The sequence below is a fragment of the Phaethon lepturus genome, unplaced genomic scaffold, assembly GCF_000687285.1.
Source record: "Phaethon lepturus isolate BGI_N335 unplaced genomic scaffold, ASM68728v1 scaffold44160, whole genome shotgun sequence".
Lineage (NCBI taxonomy): Eukaryota > Metazoa > Chordata > Aves > Phaethontiformes > Phaethontidae > Phaethon > Phaethon lepturus.
The window spans coordinates 24,476-41,198 of record NW_010514979.1 but is presented as its reverse complement, the minus strand read 5'-3'; the positions used below and the strand labels follow the sequence as shown (position 1 = coordinate 41,198).

General features: G+C 48.7%; 1 protein-coding gene across 1 annotated transcript; it reads left to right on the top strand.

The window, feature by feature from the left end:
* Window positions 1-333: 333 nt before the first annotated feature.
* Window positions 334-14,014, top strand: LOC104626613 (histamine H2 receptor-like; the record flags this gene model as incomplete). Its single annotated transcript, XM_010294574.1, has 4 exons — window positions 334-516; window positions 5,768-6,056; window positions 12,048-12,224; window positions 13,339-14,014. Coding segments are annotated over 4 exons (1,325 nt in total), but the record flags the coding sequence as incomplete, so codon positions are not given.
* Between the last annotated feature and the right edge of the window lie 2,709 nt (window positions 14,015-16,723).

Genomic DNA, 16,723 nt, shown 5'->3' with positions numbered 1-16,723 from the left:
TTGGTGGTTTTGCCCCCCGGTGGGTGGGATTTGGCACCCCAGGGCTGGGTTCTTGTACCCAAGGGGTTGGAGTTTTTTTGCAACCCAGGGTTGGGGGTTTTGCCCCCCAAGGACTGGGGTTTGGCACCTCAGCTCCGTCACTGCCCTAACGCCCGCGGGCACCTCCGCGTTTGCGGCGCGGGTTTAACTTCGCTTTGAGTTTCACCGCTGCGATCGTGCTTCAGCCTCTCCGCGCTCCTCGGAGAACGGGTTGCAATAGACTTGCTTTTGTGAAGAGCGTGCACTTCTGCTGGGGAGCAGGTCTCAAGGGCAAACCGCTGTGCTGCCTCGCAGGTGCGGGTTCGACGTCCTGCGTTGGGGCAGAAACCATCAGCTGTGCCCGGCCAGGCTGGGAGCAGCTCCACTGGGAGCCCTGCGAGCCGGCGTCAGACCCTCGTACCCCGCCGCTGGGGAAAGCACCGGGCACCCGGCTCCTGCTGCGAGCAGGCTGCCTGCCTTCAGCGGTCAGTCCTGAAGGTAAGGATCGCACGTTTGCCTCCGCTGGGATTCCAGACCTGGGGCTGGTTCGCTGTCGGAGGGGCTGCAGGAGTTGTTCTGCACTGATTTGGGGGTGGAAAGAAACCGTTCGTGCCCTGAGAAATGCTGCCCTTCAAATGGGAAAGCTGGCTGGAGGAAGAGCGAGAGAAAAGGAAAGTGAGTGCAAAGGCTCTCTTGCTGCGTGGCCTCCTTGGATGCATGTTTTACAGGTGGAAGCATCCCCAGGGATGTTCCTCCTCCTTTGTCACCGCACTCCAACCTTGCAGAGTGATGCACCGTTCAACAAATTACTGAGCTGCTGCAGTCTTGGCTCTCAGAGGGAAATGTGTCCTGAGGTCCTGGGGCAGGTACAGCTGCATGCTGCCGTAAGCTGCTTCGTACTTGGTTCATCAGAGGAGCAGAGTGTGGCAGTTTTTTTCTTCCCATATTTCCAGTTTTCATATTTCCTCTAAGTGCAGTCAGCCTTGAGATTGCAGAGCTTTTTTTCCTCCTCTGCCATCAAAAGATGCTGTTTAGTGATGAAATTAACCTTTTACTCGGGATTTGTCTGCTGAATAAATTAGGTCAAACTTTCACTACATTGAAGAAAAACTGCTGAAATGATGGAGCTGCTTCTCTCAGGGAAACTGAAAACAGAATCTAGCCCATCAGTTTTTGAAGGGGAGCAGAACTGTAGTGTCCAAATAAGAACAACGCAACCCCTAAGGCATCTGGGATCCCCAGGAAACCTAGGATGATCCCACATCATGGTACAACTGGGCATTTATCCCACTGATTTAAGAGGGCTCCTGGCAGGAAAGGCTGAAAGACTGGTGTTAAAGAAAGAGACTGTGCTATACCAGCAGCGTAACCACATGAGCTTATAGGGGAATTTAATAGCTCAAATATTTATGTTGTGAAAGTACATCCCTGGGAAGGATGGCACATCCTTGGGAAGGATGGCACATCCCACTTTGCCCCACAGATTTCCATAGAGATGTTAAGATTGTATCATCCCCTGCTTTCCTGTGTTAACAACTCTCCAGATGGTTCAGGAGTAGCACTTCTTAGCAAGAGATACGTTGCTGGCTGCCCAGGCAGAGGCAAAAAGGATGAGAGACATCAAGCTTGGATGCTTGGCTGTGACACAGATTGCAGATGACCTTCCAGGGCCCCTCTGCCTGGGCATCCTTGAAAAGGAGCCAGGAGCAGCAGGACCCCGTTGCCTGCATCCTGAATTAGAGTTCAGGGTTCAAACATTGATGTTTCAGGCATCCATCATCCCTTCCTTTTGTTGTTGGAGAAATTATGGAGGTCAAATGAGGAGAGTCTCATTTCCAGCCCCTCAGCCTGTCCTTGTCTCAACCAAAAACCAGTATGACCAAGAGAGCGTTTCCCTAATGTTTTGTGAGTGTGGGCACATTTGTCTCCTGTATTTGTGCATTGCTGTGTCATACTCCTAGATGTGTCTTGCATTAAGCAACCTGCTGTTAGTTTTTTGTTTGAGAAGACCTTTTACCCCAGGCTGGTGGCTAAGGTGGTACTTGAGTAGCAGAGAGCTTGCAGAGGTGAATAACAGCTGTGTCCTACTTAAAGTTTGAGTGTAGCGTGTGTTCGCAGATTAGTACCAGAGCAACGTTGTGTAAGTAATGATCTGCTTTAATTAGAGTTGTACTAACACTGATACATATTTAACAACCGTGTGAGCACAGTCATTGTTTGCAAAAGGAAGATGTGAATTCTAAACCTTCTTGTTCCAGTGATACATCTAAAAACCCAGACAACGAATCCAGTATTCTCATCTATGATTACTCAAAGCCACAGACCAAAAGTTTGGCATTGATTTTTTAAACCTTAAGACCTGATTTTTGAAACCTTTAAACCTTAAAATTTGACATTGATTTTTCAAACCATTGATTTTTCATTGAACCTGATTTTTGCTATTCATGTTTTGGCGAGCCTGTCTTAATGCTGCACACTCTTCTAGGAGAATGTAGGGCTGGCTGGGGGATGTTCATGTGCTTAAACTGGTTAGGGGTCAGCTCAAGGTGGCAATCAGTGGACTCCTTCTAAACCCACAGAGGTCCCGGAGGTGTGAGGACAGCAGCATCTCCCAGCAGGTGTGGGAGGCAGCAGGTGACCAGATGAGCTGGAAGGTGGACATGGACCATGTAATGGAGGTGGCAGGTTCTGTAACCTGGCCGGCTGTGCGGCCATGCGTTGTCACCATGTGGTTTAGCCAGCCAGCCGTCACTGCGCCGTCTGTGCGAACCATGAAGGGAGGAGAACAATTTTTCTACCAGGAAGTGTGGTTGCGTTGAGATCAAACTGTTCTGCAGGAGCTCATCCAGTTTGATGACATCCTCAGTGGGGTTGTTAGAAAGAATGGCACAGATTGTCCTCTTTCCTGTCAATAATGTGCGAGCTGCAGACAGGATTTTTTATTTTATTTTTATGGGGTGTTAGCAGGATGTGAAATGTTGTCCAAGGAACACTTTCATTAAGACTGATGTACTTAAGACACACTGTAGACCTTTAGCAGTGCCTGCTCAGGGGCCTGCCACAGAGCTTGATGTCCAACTAACCTGCTTGTTCTCAATGCTGGAAGAGCAGGACAGCTTCAGGTCTCAGCAAGTCCCAACTCCGATGAGGAGAGGCAGAGGAAGAAATTTCCTTCTTAACGTTTTCTAGACAGTTTTAGCTTTTTCTTGATTTTTATTTTTATTTTTTTTGACTTGAAAGAAAGGAAACCACTAGATCTAGCGAGTAAATAGAAGTCAGGGGAGGGAGATGAGAATTTTGAAGGATGAGTGGGTACATGCAATGCATGATTACATCCAAGGAAAAAGTCAGTATCGCTTTTGTAAAAGGTATCCTGCCCTCACGATCTTATGGGAGCGCTTGGAAGAAGTCAGTAAGTTTGTGGATGAGAAACACCTCATTGGTGTAGTCTGCTTGGATTTCTGAAAGGTTTTCAGTGTGGTCCCTCATGGCGGGAATTTTTAAGAAAACTTAACAGTCCTGACTTAAGAAGGAGGTTCCTTGCATGACTAAATAATTGTCTAAAAGGTGAAATGCAGGGGAGAAGTCGATGGTGAGTTACCGTGTGGAAGAGACATCAGCATTGCTCTTGACAAGGAGAGGGGCTGGGATGTGTGGGGTTCGGTATATTCCTAACAAACTGGAAAAAACGAGCATAATGAAGTGGTGATATTTGCAGGTGAAACAAAGTTTAATCAGGACATGAAGGACAAGGCCTCACTTAAAGAATTGAAGAAAAGATTTTATGAGGCTCAGTGAGCATTCAAGTGGAAGAAGAAATTCAACTCTGAAGTGATGGACTTTGGCGAAGATGGAGAGAACCTAATTTCCTCATTTCATCCTATTTTCCTATCTAAAGCAGCGGGCTTGGAGCTGACCGTTACTGCTCAGGAACGAGATCTTTGGATGGCAATAGGCAGTTCTGTGGAAAGGTCAGCTTGGTGCGAAGTGCTAGTCAAAAGCAGCAAACCACGCTAAGGATTGTTATGAAAGGAAAGCAGGACAAAACAGAGAACATCATTATGGCCTTATATAAATCCATAGTGCATGTACCTCTTGGAGGCTGCAGTCTTGGTCCATCTCAGAGGCTCAGAAGAGCAGGAGGGATGGCCAGGGGACAGCAATTGCTTCTGTAAGAGGCATGAGCAAGTTGGCAAAGGCTCCTCAGCCTGACCAAGAGATGATGAGGGGGATGGGTTTGTGACAGAGATTAAAGACCGCACCAGTGACACTGAGAGAGTCGATGGGCATTGCTCACGTGATGCCTCTTGCAATACAAGGACCAGAGGACATCAAGCGAAACTAGCTGGTGGTAGGCTCAAAACAAAAAAAAGAGCTGTTTCTTTGCACAGTACATAGCTGAGCTGTGGAAGTTGTTGCTCTAGGAGGTCATGGATGCTAAAAGTTTGCATGAGCCAAAAGGGAAGCAGGACAACATGATTTAGAAGTCCTTGAAACCTTCTTTAGAGGTAATTCTGGGTTGTAGGCTGCTGGAAGGAAAAATAGACATTGGGGAAATTTTGCTACATGCTGCCTTGTTCTTATAATCCTCCTAAGGCAAAGCTTGGCCACTGTGAGGTAAGGCACATCGGACTACACGGACATTTAACCTGACCCATCCTCATGCTATGCTTAGTAGTGATGCCCTGGGGATGTGGGATTGACCTGAGGGTACTGTGGAAGCAGAACCCAGCCACAAGGGAAGTGGTGGTATTCAAATATAACCATTCAATGTCTGGAAATATTTCTATAATTTTCTTTTCCCCCACAAGTTTTGTTGTTGTGTTCCCATTAGCCACCCAGTGAATTTTGAACTGCTGGAATTTTTTGCAGCACATCATTCCCACCTTCCCAGGTACCTGTGACACCACCTGGTCAATGTCTAGGAACGGAGTGCTGACACAAGCACGTGTATTTCCTTGACTTGTAAGTCCCCCATTATGGAGCTGGGAGCATCTTCTCCCAGCTGGGCGCAGAAGGGGACATGAGTCTGAGGTCACTGCTGCACCTGAGATGCCTCAATTACTTGCTTACTTGCGTTAAGCCCCTGTGCAGTTGCTGGAAGCTCTGCATGGCCATTCAGACTGCAGGATGGAGCTGCACACCATGGTAGTAAAAAGCTCTTGACTTCAGAGCCTAAAAACGTACCGGGACAACCCAGGGCAGAGCATGTACTGAAGAGCGGGCTTATGAAAGCAGCCAGGCTGGGCAAGAAGCCTCACCTGGGCTGCGGGTGGCAAAGATGATGAGAATGTAGAATCTGAGAATGGTTTGGGTTGGAAGGGACTTGAAAGATCATCATCTAGTTCCAACCCCCATATTTGGGGCATGCTGTTCCATGGGATCTAGCAGAGCTGCTTTAATTTTGGATTTCGGTTGCTTGCGTGTCCTCTCCCTGCTCCCAGTGCTTCTCTTTTTTTTTTTTTTTATCACACTTCACCTGAGGATGCATTTTCGTTCACAGGAGGGCTTTTAATTGCCATGGAGGACTTCAGCCAATGCTGCATATTTATCCTCACCCTCAGGATTTCAGACACTTCTAACAGACTGATAACCACGGGACAGTGATGGCAGAGGCACAGCAGGGTGTGTGGATTTCTCTTGAAGTAAATGAAGCATAAGCATTATTTCTGTACTTCTTTTGGCAGACCTGCAAGTCATGTGCATTAAAGTCTGTGTTTTTTTTTTTTTCCTCTTTCCTCTCTGTCAGATTTTAACAGTAGGAACATGCTGATGGACAAAAATGAATCTTGGTTCTCTAATTTCTCCTCTGCTGCCTCCTCCTTTGTGAAAGGAGGTGGCAACTTGGCAGGGATCGGCCTCCAGGAGGTGGTCATTGGACTGATACTAACGCTCATCGACTTGATCACGCTCCTGGGAAATACAGTAGTCTTCATCTGCCCGGTGGTAGAAAAGAGGCTGCGCACCGTCACCTATATGTTTATCATGTCTTTGGCCACGGCAGACTTCCTTGTAGCTTGTCTGGTCATGCCCTTTAGGTAAGAAGTGCTTGTAAGGTAAGATCAGACGGCGGCGTGCGCGCGTGACGTCATTTCTCCCAGCTCAGCAGCCGCGCTCTGAGCAGCGCTGAGGGCTGGGCCTCCGAAGAGCTTAACGGGGGGTCGGCGATTATATGTGCTTCTGTGCCTCAGTTTCCCTGCCCTTTATAATCGGTCCCCTTATAACGAGCAGAGAGAGACCTCCCGAGGGTGGTTTTTTCCTGTTGGCTACATAGGGACCCTGGCTGCTGGTCTGAGCTAGATACCCAGCTTTTCTGGTGGCTCCAGTGCGAGGAGTCCTCTCTTCCAGGACTAGCTCTGGGTTGCACGCGGGGCCAGCACGGTTGCTAGACGATTTTGCACGCTCTGGGTGTTTGGGGAATGTGAGGTGAGGACTGCGTGTCAGCTTTAAGTGCCATGACTGCGTTCATCCTGCTTGCGTTTCAGACGTGGAACAAACCGTGGAGTGTTTTTCCCCCTCTTTTTTCTGACTCAGGAGTGACTATTGAAATCAGTGGAGTTAAATTCTGTGCTTTCCATTTTACACTTCTTTAACCTTATCTTTTATTTTCTGGTAGTGGGAGGGAGAAGCAAAAATGTTCCTTACTAGCGTAAGAAAATGGATGTTTTCATATTACTGAACTTGAAGGGCTATTGCAGAGATTTTATTCTTTATATTCTTGGTGAAACACAGAATTTTGGTTGTTCCTTCTGCTTCAGACAATGTACTGGTGGAGTTTGTGGGGAAGGCTGGCGACCTTGAAAAATAAATCTTTTGCCTGCATAAACTGACTGGAAGAACTGGCGTCTGCAGTGGGACATCAAACGGGATTTGCGGCACTTGGGGGAATCGTTTTGCCCCTATTACCTGCCTGCATCGCTCATCGATAACTGGCAGTGTTGGCATGGGGACACAGGCCATCTCCCCCCTCTCTGTGTAAATGTAAGGATTTTATTTTAGTACAAGTAGGGTCATTTAGGCTCCCTCTATATTTAATGGAGGAAGAGGCACTTCAGAGGGCAGTTCTCCTCGCTTGAGGTTTATATGTACAGGAGCTTCACTACCTGGCTAAAACATAGTGAAACAAATCCAGAAACCAGTTTACTTGTAGGTTCTGGCTGTCTTGTGCTGTAAAATGGCCATAGGTTTGTGCAAAGCGGGGGGCTGCCACCCCATTTAGTGTCCTTGGAGCAATATGAAGCAGCTGAACTCTCTTCACATTCCGTGCTTCGGTTCTCACAGGGCTGCCTATGCTTCTGAATCTGGCTCCAAAAGATATTTTCCCAAGAAGCAATTACAAGCTGAGTGATAAGTTTATAGTGTCAGGTGACAAAAAAAAAAGCAGTCAATGATGCCCTTTAAAAAAATATTACTGCCAATTTCAATTCTAAGCTTGGTGAATTTTTAAGTTCAGGTCCTGGAATCATCCATCTGTATTCACCTGTCTCTTCCCTCCAGCTGGTGCTACAAGTACCTGCCTGAGGGCCTTGGATTGCAGCTTAGTTGACAACGACCCAACCTCTCCTACCCTCTTAAAGTCGGTGGGAATGAGGGTAGTGACTTAACCAGGAGATGTGTATTGCTGGTAGTGGGGGTTTGTGCTATGTTGAAGAAAGATGGGATCGTGGAAGTGGCTCTTGGCCAGCCAGGGGTGGGAAGTGTCCCCAGGTTGGCTGATCTTGTTCCCTGAGGATGACCAGCAGCTCCGAGCGGGCGTGTGGGTGAGGACCTGGCTGACGCGGCTGCAGCAGTCTGGCTATCCGCTTCCTTCCCCCTTTCCAGCTACCAGCCTAAACTGGGCTAGAGCTGGGCCACCACTGGCAACGGTGGAGTCTGCAGGGCCTGAGCTGGGCTTGCCTGCAAGACGGCCTGGTTCGTCCTGCCCGGAGAGGATGCAGAGATGATCCGTGTGCTCCTGTCAACAGTGGCACATGCTATTTTTTAACGAGGAGAAGCTCTGATGTTTCCCACTGCATGAGTGAGGTCACTGCAATAAAATGTGGCAGAACATTTCAGCCTCCTAGAAAGAGAAAAACTGTTTCAGACACCAAAGATTAGCTAAAGCAACAACCTTTCTGCTACCTGGCATTTCCCTGGGCTATTTTTCTTCTCCTTTCCATGTTCTTGTTAAGCCCAGAAATGAGGGGTTTTCATCCCAGTCCGGCCCAGGTGTCTCAAGGTCTCCTCTCTGGAACTGCACAGCATCACCTGCTCTTCCACCCCCTCCAACCAACCCTCCAGGAGATCACCTTCTCCATTACCCCCACCTTACCCCGGAACACCAGCACCCCCTTTGCTCAAAGATGACAAAAGCTGAACAACTCCTGCTTTGGAGTCAGTTCCAGTTGATAATTGCTATCACTGCTTCCTCTCTGAATTTGCCTTTTGTCCACCTGATGACTCTTCTGGTGTCTCCGTGTTCAGCTCATGCTGGGGAATATCTGTTCTTGATTTCTTCTTTTTCTTCTAAACGGAGTTTGGGCATTTCCAGTTACCCGGAATCCTCATTACTTCTGCCTCCCACCTACTGAGCTGGTATTTGTGATCTGGGTGTTGGGATGGAGTGGTAGCAAAGAGCAAAGGCAGGTAAGTTTCTTGGTAGCTGTAATTTTCCCCTGTAAGACTGATAGTATCCCTCACAACTGGAGTAAGACCTCTTCCTTGGCAAGGAGAAAGAGGGAATTTGGCACTAGGTTTTGCTCAATTAGGAATGCAAAGGTCCATTCCTACTTCTATGCTCCAGGAAAGCATGGAGAGAATGAGAAGCAGCAGCTGAAAAATGTTTCATTGGGAAATCTGTCTGTGGTTTCTCACACCCAGCAAGAAAGGAGAAGGGCACAAGAGTGATGAGGAGGGGACCACAGCTGTGAAGTATATGAGGGGAGGGGAAAGATCATAGGATCATAGAATAGTTTGGGTTGGAAGGGACCTTCAAAGGCCATCTAGACCAACGCCCCTGCAGTGAGCAGGGACATCTTCAACCGGATCAGGTTGCTCAGAGCCCCGTCCAACCTGACATGGGATGTTTCCAGGGATGGGGCATCTACCACCTCTCTGGGCAACCTGGGCCAGGGTTTCACCACCCTCAGTGTGAAAAATTTCTTCCTTACGTCTAGTCTGAATCTGCCCTCTTTCAATTTAAAACCATTATCCCTTGTCCTATTCAAAGGATAGTGGAGGGCATTACAAGGGGGAAGGATTTCCATGAAAACAAATGGCTTTGCTCTGCAGCCAGAGAGAAAATAGGAGAGTGATGTCTTATTTAACAAAAAAACCCCAAACCCAACCCAAAAAATAAATTACAAAGAGGAGGAAAGAGCAGAGCACAATTGATGCTTTGTGCCCCTCCTCAATGCCCTGGTGTCACCTAGTGTGAAGTCTTGCCGGCTGTTTGGTGGGCCATGTGGTGAGAAAGGGACCCTGCCAGCTCCACCAGGCGTTGTTCGTCCCTGATGATGGGGTGGCTGTTGGTCCACGTCTTTCCCACTGCCTGAGCTTCGTATCTATATTGCTCTTTTGACTTGCAGTTTGCTCCGCGGTGGGCATGTTGGCACATGCCAAAGAGAAGGGAATGACCCCAGGAGCCAATTTGGCTAAAGAAAAAGAGTTTTTGTGATAGAAAGGAAAAATAAGGTTGTCACCTGGTGCCTTAATTTCATAAGAGTAAGAAAGACTTCTATTTTGTTCCTGGTTTGGCTTGTTTGCAGGATTTTTGCTGTGCTTAGCTTGTCGTCTGGGTACTCCAGCCAGCCCAGTCATTGCCAGGCTGAATATTTCCAGATACTCCTCTCTTTTGCGAGCGTGAGTGAAACACAGTCACTTCTGCTCAGATTGTGTGTTCCATTGGGCTTTTATTATTCCTTTTTAAAGCAGCATCTTTGCCAAGCTGCAGAGACCTTTTACATGGAGGAACAGGGAACAGGTATCCACTACCCTGTGCTGTGAGAACATCTGCTAGGTCAGGTACATCCCACCGGCTGCGTGCTGGTGAGACGTAGGTACCTGCTCAGCTGGGAACTGTGTGCAGGGACGTTCATGGCAGCAACATGGTCTACTTCTGGAAGGCCACGGTGCTCACACCACAGGCTTTGCAGCACTGTGAGTCAGCCATGTGCGCTCACAGCCCAGAAGCCAACCGTGCCCCGGGCTGCACCCAAAGCCGCGTGGCCAGCAGGGCCAGGGAGGGGGTTCTGCCCCTCTGCCCCGCTCTGGGGAGACCCCCCTGCAGTGCTGCGTCCAGCTCTGGAGCCCTCGGCACAGGAGAGACACGGACCTGCTGGAGCGGGGCCAGAGGAGGCCCCAGCAACGCTCCGAGGGCTGGAACAGCTCTGCTGGGAGGACAGGCTGGGAGAGCTGGGGGGGCTCAGCCTGGAGCAGAGAAGGCTCCGGGGAGACCTTCCTGCAGCTGCCAGGGCTGAGAGGGGCTGAGGAGAGGGATGGGGACAGACTTCTTAGCAGGGCCTGTTGTGACAGGACAAGCGGGAATGGTTTTAAACTAAAAGAGGGCGGATTTAGACTAGACATAAGGAAGAAATTTTTCACACTGAGGGTGGTGAAACCCTGGCCCAGGTTGCCCAGAGAGGTGGTAGATGCCCCATCCCTGGCAACATCCCAGGTCAGGCTGGACGGGGCTCTGAGCAACCTGCTCTGGTTGAAGATGTCCCTGCTCACTGCAGGGAGGTTGGACCAGATGACCTTTGAAGGTCCCTTCCGACTCAAACTGTTCTATGATTCTATGGTCTCTGGGTAGTAGGAGGGCCTCTGAGGAGTGACACCAAGGCACCCAAGTCCATTACTGGACCTGTGCTTCAACTTTTATGCCTCATTTTGCCATCTGAAAAAGAGCCATAAAACCTTCCATGTGTGCGCAGTGGGACCCTCCATGCTTCCCATGTGGAGGCCTCCATGTTCTGGGGCAGTTTCTGCTGTAGCTTAATGTTGGCTTGAATTTTTGTTTAGCATCCTGCATAACAAAATGCTGCAGTCCTTCACCCAGCACTGTACTCACATTCGTTGTGCTCTAAAAGAGCCTTTACAAGTAATTTTGATGAATTGTTGCTAATTAGGTGCAGAGCAGGCGTTGGTTCCTAACTCCTCTGACATCAAGTTGACTCTTTCTGCCCTTGCTGGACGGCGGAGCCCACCTGAGTGCCCTGCAGCATGGCAGCCCTACTTTCACTGGATTTGACCAGCAAGCTGTGAAGTTACAGGATAATTAAAGCTTTGCAGGACTAGGTAGTTACTCATCCTTTCACATCAAATTCACACACAATGGTTATTTCAGCAGCACCGCAGGAGTTGCAGAAAGCTGGTGAAAGAAAGGGGAAGCAAATGGCGTCTAATTGAATGCTGTAGAAACGTGCATCATCCTTCCTACAGCTGCCATATGTTCCTTCCTCTGCTGCTCACTTCTTGCAGGCTCCTCTTGACTTTGTTAGGAACAATTTTGGCATAATGTCTGCTTTTTGCTGGTGTGTTTACCTTGCTGAGGCATTTGCGAGCTCCATGATGTACAAGCTGCATAGGCTTCCTTCTAGGATTTTTTTTTTTTAACCAAGAGCTGAAATCATCTAGTTTTGAAGCATGAGACCAGATGAGAAGTGTGTTCCTGAGAGGAGGGAGCATCTTCCATGCCCCAGGGATGGGGGAGAAATCATAAAAGCCTGGGCTGCATGGAGCACTGGAAAAAAGCTGTGATAAACAAAGCTGTGCAGATGTAAATTTGGAGAGCTTTGGGGGGCAAAGTACCTCTCTCAAGGCACCCGCTTATAACAGAGTGCAGGCAAGAAGCACGGTCTTCTTCAGCCATACCCCACCTGTGGGTTATTGCCTTGGGTTGCACATTGAGGATGAATCCCTGCTGCCTAACTGAGCTGCACGCCCATCTTTAGCACCTCTGTGTTAAAATACGGCGTTACCTCGGTGGAGTCTTGAAGAAAGGCATGAAATCAGTCCTTCTACCTCTGATTTCTACCCGTTTTCTCTCGCAGTATCATTTATGAGGTGACGGGGATGTGGTTGTTTGGGAAGCTGTTCTGCAAAGTCTGGATCTCCTTTGATGTCATGTTCTGCACCGCATCCATTGTCACGTTGTGCTTCATTAGCCTGGACAGGTACTGCTCTGTGGTAACCCCGTACCACTATTCAAGAAGGATGTCCCGTGGCAGGTGAGTGGAATTGCTCTTCACTTTGGGTTCCTCCAAATTTTCACTTGGCCATGACCTATATTGAGTCAGGACCAAATGAGCTGTTGGCAGCTGGTGCCCAAAAGCAGAGCGATGTGGCAAAAGAGTCTTCGCACCATTTACAACTTCCCAGAAAATTTTTAGTGTGGTGCACGAGAAAAGGAAAATGCAGCTGAGCTGGCTTGATGATGCTCCTGGGAAAGCACTTTTTGAGCTAAGAGTGGGTTGCAAAATGGGGTAGAAATGAGTGATGTGGGCTGACTTGTACCTACAACTTCTGCCCTTTGCAGGCACTTCACAGGAATTTCCCCGAGGACTAGGGAAAATGACCCCCAGGAGAATGCATGTAGCAGTAGTCCTCTCCCTCTTAAACTCATGATGTTTTCTGAAGTGAAATTCATGGGGAAAATGCAGAGAAAACAGGACGAGTTTCTTAGCTCTTGTCAAGGTTTCCTGTGAAACGTTGAAATGAGGACTGCAGGGTGGGGAAAGTTGCCTGAGGGTGGGCAGAGGACGCTGCAGCTGCGGGGTGCTTTACCGGCTGGGTTCAGGCTCTTTTGGGGATGTTTTTCCCACTGCAAGGCTTGCTGCGTACAATTTGTGGAGCGCGGGCCGTTGCCGAAGCGAGGAAGGGGCTGAGCAGCGTGCCGTGTCGCAGAGCAAGTGCTGCAGCGGTACTGGGGATCCACTGTCCATCAGCTCCACCTCTGTTGCTCCTCAGAGGATAACGGCCAGATATTACAGTCGAAACCAACAGAAAAATCTACATGTTGTTGTTTTAGGTATTAAGAAAAATCCTCTGTAAATCCTTTCCTCCTCTTTTTTCAGCCAGCTCTGAGCATCCCTTACTCTGACCCCGATTCTGTAAACCATGGACCCAATTACCCAGTCATTAGAGAGATTCACGTATGGACTTACTGTACCCCAGCTTTTTCCCTGCTTGGCCACTGGGGATACCACTTTCCCAGCAAGCCCCGTGGGACTGCTGAGAAGTGGTATCCCACACGGGTTACCATGGGGATTGAATTGTACTGGATGTTCTCCACTCAAAATAACGCAGACCCTCTTTCCCCTTCCCACCTCTTCCTTTTCGCAGATGCATCGTGATGACCTGCACGGTCTGGGTGTACTCCTCCCTCATTTCCTTCCTTCCCGTCATGCAAGGCTGGAACGAGATCCCTGGGGTGGACTTCGATGCAGGCAGAGAATGCATCTTTGTCACCAACTGGATTTTTGCCATCGTGGCTTCTGCTCTGGCATTTTTTGTCCCCTTCATGGTCATGTGCAGCATGTATTTCTTCATCTACCGAGCTTCACGGCTCAAGGCCACTCGTATCATGTCTCAGGCCCTGGAGATTCACTACCACCCCAACAGCAAGCGGCCGAACCACCTGCAGCTGGAGAACAAGGCCACGCGGACCATTAGCATTATCATTTCAGTCTTCGTGCTGTGCTGGCTGCCGTACTTTGTCCTGAACGTTTGGCTCGCTGCCAGAGGCACCGACTCCACCAGCACGGTCTTGGTTGACACCTTCAAGGTCATCACTTGGTTAGGGTATTGCAACTCCACCATCAACCCAATGCTCTATGCTTTTCTGAACCGGGACTTCCAACGGGCCCTGAAGAAGCTGCTCATTTGCAGGCACAGGTCTCAGGTGGACATTGGAGAAGACATGGTTTCCATAGCCACATTTTCCAAGACTGCTCCAGACCTAGAATATAGCATTGCATTGCCAGTGCCCAACGGTGCCCTGAAGGGCAAACCCAAGTAATCAGGATGCAAAATCAGTTGCTGGAGGTGGTGGTACAGAAAGTGCCAGGACACATCCTAATGGAAAAATAACGGGTAGGAAAACAGGGAAAGGAGGAGCTGGAATATTTCAGCTGGGGGCATACGGCAAAAAAGCATTTCTTCATCTTGCACACTTTTACAAATGAGGAACGTTGATATTTTAGGGGCAATTTTTTATAACTAATGGAGCTAATTCCTTCCTGGGTAATTATTTTTTTAATGAGCATTTCCTAAAACAAATTCAATCTTCATGCTGGGGAAAAAAGTCAGTATGATAACATGAACTTGTCTTTGTGTACATCCTGGTAATCTATAACATAAGGTGGGACAGTATTTCTTTCTTATCAAGCCACTGTAGCTCTCATCTTGCAGCTTACATGACAAATCTGACTAGTTTTAATAACTCCACGTGTGTCAATCTGCGTATGGGAGTTGGCAAGAGGGATGTGATCAAAGAGCAGAGGTTGCTTCTTTACGAAGGCAGCAGATGGTCCAGCAGCTTGTGCCCTCCACAGTCTGGGCTGTTGTTCAGGGTTCAACTCACTCAATCCTGAAATACCGAGAGATTCAGAGCTTTCCAGTTTCAGACTTGTTTCAGCAGCAGAGAGGAACAGGTAGGAGAAATACTCTACATGCATGGATGTTGTGGCTGCTCTTAAATCCAAGATCATTGCTCCAGTGGCCTTCTCTGAATTATCTGTGTTTCCTTATTAATTCTGGAAGGGAATAACCTATGTGGCAGACCCCAGGAGGTGAGCGAGACTTGCTGAAACATTTCTCTGTAACACCAAGAGCACCAAGTACCCAGGGAGTTCAAAGGGGCTCCAGGTGACCAACACCAGCCAAACAGTGGATGTAAAGGAGCCGTTTCTTGTGTATTTTGCACTTGTGATGTCTATGCCTTGATGCTATGAGTCTAGCTATAGAGTATTGCTGGACCACAGAGTCATTAAAAAAGATGATAAATAGGAATGATTATTTTTACCACTCCCAAGTGGTAAGTCTGGACTTCAAACAGCACCAGCTCCCCACAGGAAGGCCATGGAGTACCTCACTGAAGGACTACCCTGAAAAGGCAGGACTGCTCCCAAATGTCTCTGCAGCATCGCAACAGTGAGTAAAAGCAGGAGCTGAGCCCCCGGGACCACAGCCTTTCTCTAGCAGGGTCACGTGAGGACTGGTGACCGCTCAGACATCAGCCGTCGCTTCCCTCGGCACGGTTCTGGTGGGGTCTCACGCCGGTTTACATGGGAGAGCCACTGCACTCAAAGCCTGCTCTTCTGGTGACATGAAACACTTAAAGGATGGTTTCTACAATGGCTTTTTCTGAGTGCTCAGCCACCCACCTGGGAGAGGCAAGGCTTCTGCAGCCTGAGCAGCAGAGCAAACACAGCAGAAAAATACCCAGGCTAAAGTATAATGCTAAAACTACTGGAGTGAGGCACTCAGAGGGGTGAAGAATGTCACTTCATTAATAAATAAAGAAAAAGTAGAGGTTGGTGAAAGTCCCGAGTCGTAGCAGAGGGCTGTCCTCAGAGGTGTAACAAAAAACAAGTAGCTACTGCCTGGAGCAGCTCAGCTACTGAAGACACTGGTACAAGGGTCAGACGTTCTCTCTTGGGAGCCTGGTAGAAGAAACAACCCTGACCTGGGGTTGCAACACTAGTACTCCTGTCAAATGACTCTTCATGGTGTGGGTTAGGTCTCCCAGCTCCTACGACTCCAGAAACAACACAGAAGCGGTGAGGGGAATAACCCCACAACACTGCCCTTATTCTGGGGGAAGCAGAATTGTCCAGTGGGCACAAAAGTGGACGGGGCAGGATTCTTGCTTCTGCCACCCAGTTCATTTTGATAGAACAAGGAACTGTGTTTCAGCCCCATGAACTACGGTGGGGAGGGAGCTGAGGGATAGACAACATTCTCTGAAAAAACAGGCTAGGAGCACAGTACTGCACATGCCTTCGAGCCCGAGACCAGCACTCCCTTTTGCCAGGCTGCAGGCTGGCAGCTGTGCTAGCCTCTGTGTTCAGGTGTCCCTCTGCAAAAATAGTTGGCAGGAAGGTACATACTGATTTCCATGGCCACAGGAAGACCTGAGACAGTCTGATAGCTGGTCGATAAACTGAAAAAAGGCAAATAAACTTGTCAGTGAGCCATCAAAAGTTCCTGCCACCAGGGCTGTCGTGTAGACTCACAGACAGACAGGGTGGAAAGCTGCTGCTGTCGCCTGTACAGAGCCTGCATTCATTGTTTTCGCTTCCAGGATGTGAACATAAAGCAAATGCACATTAGACCAAAGGCCTTTGGTCTTTCAGTCATGGTTGACCATGGTTAACCAACCATGGTCGGAGTTGACTGAAGAACATCATCTGGCAGCAGGACAGGGATGGAACAGGGAAGTGTAGTATGATTAAAGCCTGACTAAAAGAAGAAAAACAACATGGGAGGTGCATCCCTTTGGGTAGCCTGGTCTAAAGAGCTGATATAAATCCTGGAGCTGATGGGGGTGTTGAAGCCCAAGTGGGTATTTCATAGCGCAGCATCCTCTTCCCCCACGGGTGGGGTAGAGCAAGTAGGGCTGCCAGAGGCAAGGAAATGAGCGCTTCCAGGCAAGACCTGAGTTCAGAGGAAAACCTCTCTGGTTAGGGGAAAGACTTCCTTAGTCAAACCCTGGAGCAAAAGCAGC